Below are 9,135 nucleotides of genomic sequence, written 5' to 3'. Positions count from 1 at the left end.
ACAGTCTGTGTGTCTTTAGTGGTGGGTAATGTACCTACAGTCTGTGTGTCTTTAGTGGTGGGTAATGTACCTACAGTCTGTGTGTCTTTAGTGGTGGGTAATGTACCTACAGTCTGTGTGTCTTTAGTGGTGGGTAATGTACCTACAGTCTGTGTGTCTTTAGTGGTGGGTAATGACCTACAGTGCTCTGAAAAGTATTTGCCCCCTTTATGATTTTCTATGTTTTTGCATATTTTTAATACTGAATGTAATCAGATCTTCAACCAAAACCTAATATTATATAAAGGGAACCTGAGTTTACAAATATATATGAAAAAAGTATAGTCTACTAATTTTATTTATCTAACAGTTATGCTACACCCAATTGCTGCCTTACACTCAGTAAGTGGTTGTGCCACCATTAGCGCCGACGACTGCAACCAAATGCTTCCTGTAGTTGTTGATCAGTCTTTCACATCGCTGTGCAGGAATGTTGGCCCACTGCGTGCACAACTGGTTTAACTCATGACATATGTGGGTTTTGAGGAATGAACTGCTTGTTTGAAATCCTGCCACAACAAGCAGAACAATACCATACTATATACAGCGTCAGTTCAATACCATACTATATACAGCGTCAGTTCAATACCATACTATATACGGGGTCAGTTCCAGTACCATACTATATACAGGGTCAGTTCCAGTACCATACTATATACAGGGTCAGTTCAATACCATACTATATACAGGGTCAGTTCAATACCATACTATAAACACGGTCAGTTAATACCATACTATATACAGGGTAAGTTCAATACCATACTATATACAGTGTCAGTTCAATACCATACTATATACAGGGTCAGTTCAATACCATACTATATACAGGGTCAGTTCAATACCATACTATATACAGGGTCAGTTCAATACCATACTATATACAGGGTCAGTTAATACCATACTATATACAGGGTCAGTTAATACCATTCTATATACAGGGTCAGTTCAATACCATACTACATACAGGGTCAGTTCAATACCATACTATATAAAGGGTCAGTTCAATACCATACTATATACAGGGTCAGTTCAATGCCATACTATATACAGGGTCAGTTCAATACCATACTATATACAGGGTCAGTTCAATACCATACTATATACAGGGTCAGTTCAATACCATACTATATACAGGGTCAGTTCAATACCATACTATTTACAGGGTCAGTTCAATACCATACTATTTACAGGGTCAGTTCAATACCATACTATTTACAGGGTCAGTTCAATACCATACTATATACAGGGTCCAACCAGCCAGTCAAAATGCTCTGAATGGTACAGCTGTATAACTTATTAAGGATTTGAGGGCCCATACCAAACTTTTTCAACCACCTGAGGGGGAAGAGGCACTGTCACGCCTTCTTCACAACTGTATGTGTGTGTTTGGACCATTTTAAGTCTTTAGTGATTAGGACACCAAGGAACTTGAAGCTCTCGACCTGCTCAACTGCACACCCGTCGATGTGGATGGCGACGTGCTCCAATCTGGTTTTCGTGCCCACCACAGCACAGAGACAGCCTTAGTTAACTAGGTAAATGATCTTAGAGCCAACACAGATGCCAAAGAGCTCTCTGGCCTTGTACTCTTAGATTTAAGTGCTGCATTTGACACTGTTGACCATGATGTCCTACTGGACAGACTGGAGAGGTGGGTTGGTCTCCCCAGTCCAGACCTATTTAACCGGGTTTGTGACAGTTTCTCACACTTGTTCCCGCTGCCTGTATACATTTTCCAGGATGGCTTTGCACATTCTAAAGATATGAAATGAATGTGACCTGTAGTTCACTGGTGTGGAGGAAAACTATGGACTGTAAAATGTAAGGGACTTCATATGGAAAAACACAAGACATTAAAGTATATATCAACGATGTCGTTCTTGCTGTGGGTGATTCCCTGATCCACCTCTACGCTGACGACACCATTCTGTATACATCTGGCCCTTCTTTGGACACTGTGTTTACTAACCTCCAAACGACCTTCAATGCCATACAACACTCCTTCCGTGGCCTCCAACTGCTCTTAAACGCTAGTTTTCAACCGATTGCTGCCGGCACCTGCCCGTCCGACTAGCATCACTACCCTGGACGGTTCTGACCTAGAATATGTGGACAACTACAAATACCTAGGTGTCTGGCTAGACTGTAAACTCTCCTTCCAGACTCATATTAAACATCTCTAATCCAAATCCAAAATCAAATCTAGAATTGGCTTTCTATTTCGCAACAAAGCCTCCTTCACTCACGCCGCCAAACTTACCCTCATAAAACTGACTATCCTACCGATCCTCGACTTCGGCGATGTCATCTACAAAATAGCTTCCAATACTCTACTCAGCAAACTTGATGCAATCTATCACAGTTCCATCCGTTTTGTTACCAAAGCCCCTTATACCACCCACTACTGCGTACTGTATGCTCTAGTCGTCTGGCCCTCGCTACATATTCGTCGCCAGACCCACTGGCTCCAGGTCGTCTATAAATCTATGCTAGGTAAAGCTCCGCCTTATCTCAGCTCACTGGTCACGATAACAACACCCACCCGTAGCACACACTCCAGCAGGTATATCTCACTGGTCATCCCCAAAGCTAAAACCTCCTTTGACCGCCTTTCCTTCCAGTTCTCTGCTGCCAGTGACTGGAACGAATTGCAAAAATCGCTGAAGCTGGAGACTTACATTTCCCTCACTAACTTTAAACATCAGCTATCCGAGCAGCTAACCGTTCGCTGCAGCTGTACATAGCCCATCTGTAAATAGCCCAACCAATCTACCTACCTCATCCCCATATTGTTTTAATTTACTTCTCTGCTCTTTTGCACACCAGTATCTCTACTTGCACATCATCATCTGCTCATCTATCACTCCAGTGTTAATCTGCTACATTGTCATTACTTCGCTACTATGGCCTATTTATTGCCTTACCTCCTCAAGCCATTTGCACACACTGCTTATAGACTTTCTTTTTTTTCTATTGTGTTATTGACTGTATGTTTGTTTATTCCATGTGTAACTCTGTGTTGTTGTTTGTGTTGCACTGCTTTGCTTTATCTTGGCCAGGTCGCAGTTGTAAATGAGAACTTGTTCTCAACTGGCCTACCTGGTTAAATAAAGGTGAAATAAAAAAAATTAAAAAAAGAGCCTATAGAAAGGCTTGAAAGCCTTGTGCTCCTTGGCTGTTCCTTTTAATGTACATTCAAATGGAAATGGTTTAGAAGAGGTACATGAGTGTGAACGTGTATTAGTCCGTGGTGAGATTCAAACACGTTAACACTAGATTATTACACTAGATGTTTACGTTATACGTCCACCTTGACCAACCACCCTCCTTTCAGTTCTGCCTTAAATAACCACATGTCTTATGTGACCATACCAAACGTAACTTATACTAATTTGAGTGTTCTGTATTTATGTTTACTAAGTTACATCTAGTCTAGTAATGTAACCTAACAGAAACAAATCATACTATATAAATGGAGTGGCACAGATTGGGGTTAACTATTATATGTTTTGCTCTGACACCAGGTTGGGTTCCAGACCTCTCTGTGTCACATGGTCTACACATCAGCCAGGCTTGGAATCCTCAACCAAAACTTACCACCACAGTTCACACTCATGTTATCTGATTCTGAGCTCACTATGCAACAGTTGTGTGCAGCGATGCAGTTGAACAGGTTCTTGTTCCAGGGAATAGAAAGAATAAGAAGGTAGTTTGATCACATCACAATAGTTTGATCACAGAACACTAGTACATTTATCAGACTGCAGTGCCTCAATAGGACCGATTCAACCAGGTAAATGGATCAGCTAGTTGTCTTTTGAAATGTGTTATATTATGTTATCCATTGTTATTGTAGAAGTAATGCTACAGTATTGCTTTCCTGGTTTCAAGTTATGTTAGTCTCTTTATGATGAATGTAATTGTCTTCAGGAATGAAGGCGGCTCAACTAGACTGTCTGTGTGTGACTCTTCTACATCTCCTACACACAGCAGGCTCTGGTACAGTATAATACACATTTAATATCTCACTGCCTTCAATACCTCTGTGTGATTAATATGATCTCATTGTGTCTTTCGTCACTATTGTGGTCTTAAGGGTTCTACACAGTCTAATCAAACGGAGCCGACGGAGGTCCTTTTGCTTCTCTGTCTAGATAGTTCTGCTACTATTGTCTGTCGGCTCCATTGTGTAAACTGTGGAGATCCCTTTAGGGTGCATGGTCTAAGGTGATTTCCTCTCCTAGTCTCCTTTCCTTCATCTGCACTGATGTGTGTGTGTGTGTGTGTGTGTGTGTGTGTGTGTGTGTGTGTGTGTGTGTGTGTGTGTGTGTGTGTGTGTGTGTGTGTGTGATTAATATTATCTCATTGTGTCTTTAGTTGCTTGTGTAGTGTTAAGGTGCATAACCTAAGGTGGATTCCTCTCCTAGTCTCCTTTCCTTCCTCTGCACTGATGTAAAAACTAAACTAAGGGTGAATCCAACTCTTCTGTAGGCATCCACCCTATAGTACTCCTATATATACTACAGTGTATAGTAGTATAGTACTCTTATATATACTACAGTGTATAGTAGTATAGTACTACTATATATACTACAGTGTCTAGTACTACTATATATACTACAGTGTCTAGTACTACTATATATACTACAGTTTATAGTACTACTATATATATACTACAGTGTCTAGTACTACTATATATACTACAGTGTATTTCAGATCAGTGCAGATGACAGAGGATAACACTTTAAACTATTGAAACTGTTAGTCTGTCTGTTCTCTTCAGAGAGGTTTGAGGTTCTTGGTCCAACTGATCCCATTGTTGCTGTAGCTGGTGATGACATCATTCTGCCCTGTTACCTCAAACCCAACATCAGTGCTGAGGACATGACAGTGGACTGGCTGAACCTGGACTTCTTAGACGGTCGTGTCTTTCGTTACCAAAAACACAGAATCATACGAGAGGATCAGATTCCCTACTATAGAGAAAGAACTTCACTGTTTGAAGAGGAACTGTGGAGGGGCAACACCTCTTTGAAACTGACCAGGGTACAAGGCACTGATGAGGGACGTTACAAATGCTTTATTAAGGCAAAAAGCTGGTATGATGATTTCACTATTCAAGTCCTCGTTAAAGGTGAGGTTTATTTCCATGTTAATGTAATAATCTAGCTACAGTACAATGACATCACCTCTTTCCTTCATATTACTGGATACAGTATGTGTCTATTTGTTCACAGCCTGTCACCAGTTAACATCCAGTCTATCTGTGTGTCTGTAGCTGTAGGATCCAAGCCAGTGGTGTCCATTGAGGGACACAGAGATGGAGGGATGGGTCTGCTGTGTGAATCAGAAGGCTGGCACCCTCAGCCTGAGCTGGTGTGGCTGGACAGTAAAGGAGTCCATCTCTCTGCTGGTCCTCCTGAGACACACAGAGACTTCAAGGGATTCTACACAGTCAAACAACATGTCATTGTCCAGGAGACTGACACCAACCACTTTACCTGCAGAGTCCAACAGAGCCGGATCAATGAGAAGATGGAGACAGAGGTTCACCTCCCTAGTGAGTAACAACATAATATTATTTAGACATGAAACACTGGAGATATTGATGTGTTAATATCCAGTATATGTTTTAACCAAAGGCTTTGAGACAACAATACAAAAGATTAGTGTTTATTATGGCACACTTCACTGCTGTGTGGTAGTATTAGTACCAAACCCTGTTGTTGATGTGTGTGGTAGTATTAGTACCAAACCCTGTTGTTGATGTGTGTGGTAGTATTAGTACCAAACCCTGTTGTTGATGTGTAATGATGTGTGGTAGTATTAGTACCAAACCCTGTTGTTGATGTGTAATGATGTGTGTGGTAATATTAGTACCAAACCCTGTTGTTGATGTGTAATGATGTGTGTGGTAATATTAGTACCAAACCCTGTTGTTGATGTGTGATGATGTGTGTGGTAATATTAGTACCAAACCCTGTTGTTGATGTGTGTGGTAGTATTAATACCAAACCCTGTTGTTGATGTGTAATGATGTGTGGTAGTATTAGTACCAAACCCTGTTGTTGATGTCTTATGTGTGGTAGTATTAGTACCAAACCCTGTTGTTGATGTGTAATGATGTGTGTGGTAGTATTAGTACCAAACCCTGGTGTTGATGTGTAATGATGTGTGTGGTAGTATTAGTACCAAACCCTGTTGTTGATGTGTAATGATGTGTGTGGTAGTATTAGTACCAAACCCTGGTGTTGATGTGTAATGATGTGTGGTAGTATTAGTACCAAACCCTGTTGTTGATGTCTTATGATGTGTGGTAGTATTAGTACCAAACCCTGTTGTTGATGTGTAATGATGTGTGTGGTAGTATTAGTACCAAACCCTGTTGTTGATGTGTAATGATGTGGGTTAGTATTAGTACCAAACCCTGTTGTTGATGTGTAATGATGTGTGGTAGTATTAGTACCAAACCCTGTTGTTGATGTGTAATGATGTGTGGTAGTATTAGTACCAAACCATGTTGTTGATGTGTAATGATGTGTGTGGTAGTATTAGTACCAAACCCTGTTGTTGATGTGTAATGATGTGTGGTAGTATTAGTACCAAACCCTGTTGTTGATGTGTAATGATGTGTGGTAGTATTAGTACCAAACCCTGTTGTTGATGTGCAATGATGTGTGGTAGTATTAGTACCAAACCCTGTTGTTGATGTCTTATGATGTGTGGTAGTATTAGTACCAAACCCTGTTGTTGATGTCTTATGATGTGTGTGGTAGTATTAGTACCAAACCCTGGTGTTGATGTCTTATGATGTGTGTGTTTTAGGTGAGTTGTTTCATCACACTAGTCCATTGAGAATGGTCTTCATTGTGTTATGCTGTCTGGGAGCCGTCACTGTGATTGGGTTCATTCTGGCTGTCTACTGCATACATAATAAGAAAGGTAATGGACAGATGATATGAATGTTTCATTGTTAGAAATAAATGTCTGCAATGTGTTTTTCATCCTCACCACATTCACAGTGGTTGTATTCTATGGATACAGGATAATATACTACACCTGCAGGTGATTAACATGTTAACACTGATGACTGATTTTAACATGTTAACACTGATGACTGATTTTAATCTGCAGGTGATTAACATGTTAACACTGATGACTGATTTTAATCTGCAGGTGATTAACATGTTACCACTGATGACTGATTTTAACCTGCAGGTGATTAACATGTTAACACTGATGACTGATTTTAATCTGCAGGTGATTAACATGTTAACACGGATGACTGATTTTAACCTGCAGGTGATTAACATGTTAACACTGATGACTGATTTTAACCTGCAGGTGATTAACATGTTAACACTGATGACTGATTTTAATCTGCAGGTGATTAACATGTTAACACTGATGACTGATTTTAACCTGCAGGTGATTAACATGTTGACACTGATGACTGATTTTAACCTGCAGGTGTGATAATAGATCAACTCAAACTGCAGCGGGGTAAGTAGTGGTTTTATTGTCCATAACCCAAATTACACACATGACTGTAAAGATTCAATATGCAGACTACATATTCTAATTAACATGTTAATGATGTTCTCACTGTCTTCCATCTACTCTACATATTTACAGATGACCAAACAAAGGAGGGGGGTAAGTAGTGTCTTCAGATCATCACTACAATTATGTCAACCATTTTTATTTTTATTTTATTTTTGTAGCACAGTCTGCATATTGGATTGAATCCTGACCAAGGAGTCCCAGAGAGAGACTACATCTTCTAGTGTTCATGTTAATGATGTTCTCACTGTCTTCCATCTACTCTACATGTTTACAGATGACCTCAAGAAGGAGAGAGGTGAGTCATGTCTTTAAATCACCACAGTGATAACATTATATAAACCAATGTCTCTTCTATAGATGTAACTTCTAGTGAAGTAGAAAACACATCATGTTGTACATATTAATGTTCCCTGACTTTTATCTGATGTTGGAACATTGATATGAGACAAGGAGTCCCAGAGAGAGACTACATCTACTAGTGTTCATGTTAATGATGTTCTCACTGTCTTCCATCTACTCTACATGTTTAGATGTCCTCAGGGAGGAGAAGGGTAAGTAGTGTCTTCAGATCATCACTTTGCTAAATTTATGTAACCACCATTTTTTTTGGAGCACAAAGGGACAATCGGTAGTTGCTAAATCCGTTTTTTGACTTTTAAAATAATTTTGTACCCATTGATTCTTGAAGAATATAACTTATAAATGATTAAAGAGCTTAGTTTAACTGTTGTACCCCATCAGAACCCAAAATATAACCTTGTTTTATCTCAATGTTTGTAAACAAAGTAAATGTAAGCAAACTCTGTACAGCCTCTAAACATATTTAAACTATAATGTTGATACAGTATCATGGATGGTCAGTCCTTGCATCCATAGTTCTGTCTATGAATATGAGAGTGATATTATTTCTCCAGCCCCTCCCTCAGCTTGTTACCAAAACAACAGTGGCGGGGTCATGCTTTGTTATTGTTTCAACTTCTGATTGGCCCTAGATGTTCCTTCTGATGTTAGAACAGTGTTATGAGACAAGGGCCGGGATTCAATTCAAGGTGCATTATAACACAGCACACTGTAACAGACTTTTAAAGGTATTTTATGCTTGAGTCGACATGTGCAGTGTTTACCATGAATGTGATCTCTGTGAATGCCGGTGGAAAATTCCTTTAAAAAGTGCATTCTCAGATGTGAAGTGTCCTGCGGTATACTGCACATTGGATTGAATCCTGACCAAGGAGTCCCAGAGAGAGACTATATCTTCTAGTGTTCATGTTAATGATGTTCTCACTGTCTTCCATCTACTCTACATATTTACAGCTAACCTCTCAGCCCAGAATAGTAAGTAGTGTCTTCAGACCATCATTCTGATAACGTTGTTAGAACCACAAAAATGTCATTATTTCTAATTTACCGACTTTAAGTAGGAAAAAATGTAAGAAGGTTATTTTGAGCTCATTGAAGATGTTCCTTCTGATGTTGTAACATTGATATGAGACAAGGAGTCCCAGAGAGAGAGACTCCATCTACTAGTGT

At 39.7% G+C, this 9,135-nt stretch overlaps 1 protein-coding gene across 1 annotated transcript in view; it reads left to right on the top strand.

Moving 5' to 3' along the window:
* The first annotated feature begins 3,674 nt into the window (after nt 1–3,674).
* Nucleotides 3,675–9,135, top strand: part of LOC139571525 (uncharacterized) — a 157,950-nt gene continuing 152,489 nt past the window's right edge. Inside the window, exons 1-10 of the mRNA XM_071394492.1 lie at nt 3,675–3,832; nt 3,970–4,038; nt 4,823–5,173; nt 5,318–5,599; nt 6,865–6,981; nt 7,510–7,542; nt 7,675–7,695; nt 7,880–7,900; nt 8,136–8,156; nt 8,920–8,940. Of these exons, the coding sequence (XP_071250593.1) occupies nt 3,972–4,038; nt 4,823–5,173; nt 5,318–5,599; nt 6,865–6,981; nt 7,510–7,542; nt 7,675–7,695; nt 7,880–7,900; nt 8,136–8,156; nt 8,920–8,940 (934 nt within the window). The 5' untranslated portion in view covers nt 3,675–3,832; nt 3,970–3,971. The remainder of the gene's footprint in view (nt 3,833–3,969; nt 4,039–4,822; nt 5,174–5,317; nt 5,600–6,864; nt 6,982–7,509; nt 7,543–7,674; nt 7,696–7,879; nt 7,901–8,135; nt 8,157–8,919; nt 8,941–9,135) is intronic.

This window comes from Salvelinus alpinus, chromosome 3 (assembly GCF_045679555.1).
Source record: "Salvelinus alpinus chromosome 3, SLU_Salpinus.1, whole genome shotgun sequence".
NCBI classification, from domain to species: Eukaryota; Metazoa; Chordata; class Actinopteri; order Salmoniformes; family Salmonidae; genus Salvelinus; species Salvelinus alpinus.
Note: the sequence above shows the minus strand (reverse complement) of the source record. Positions and strands in the feature narration are given on the sequence as shown.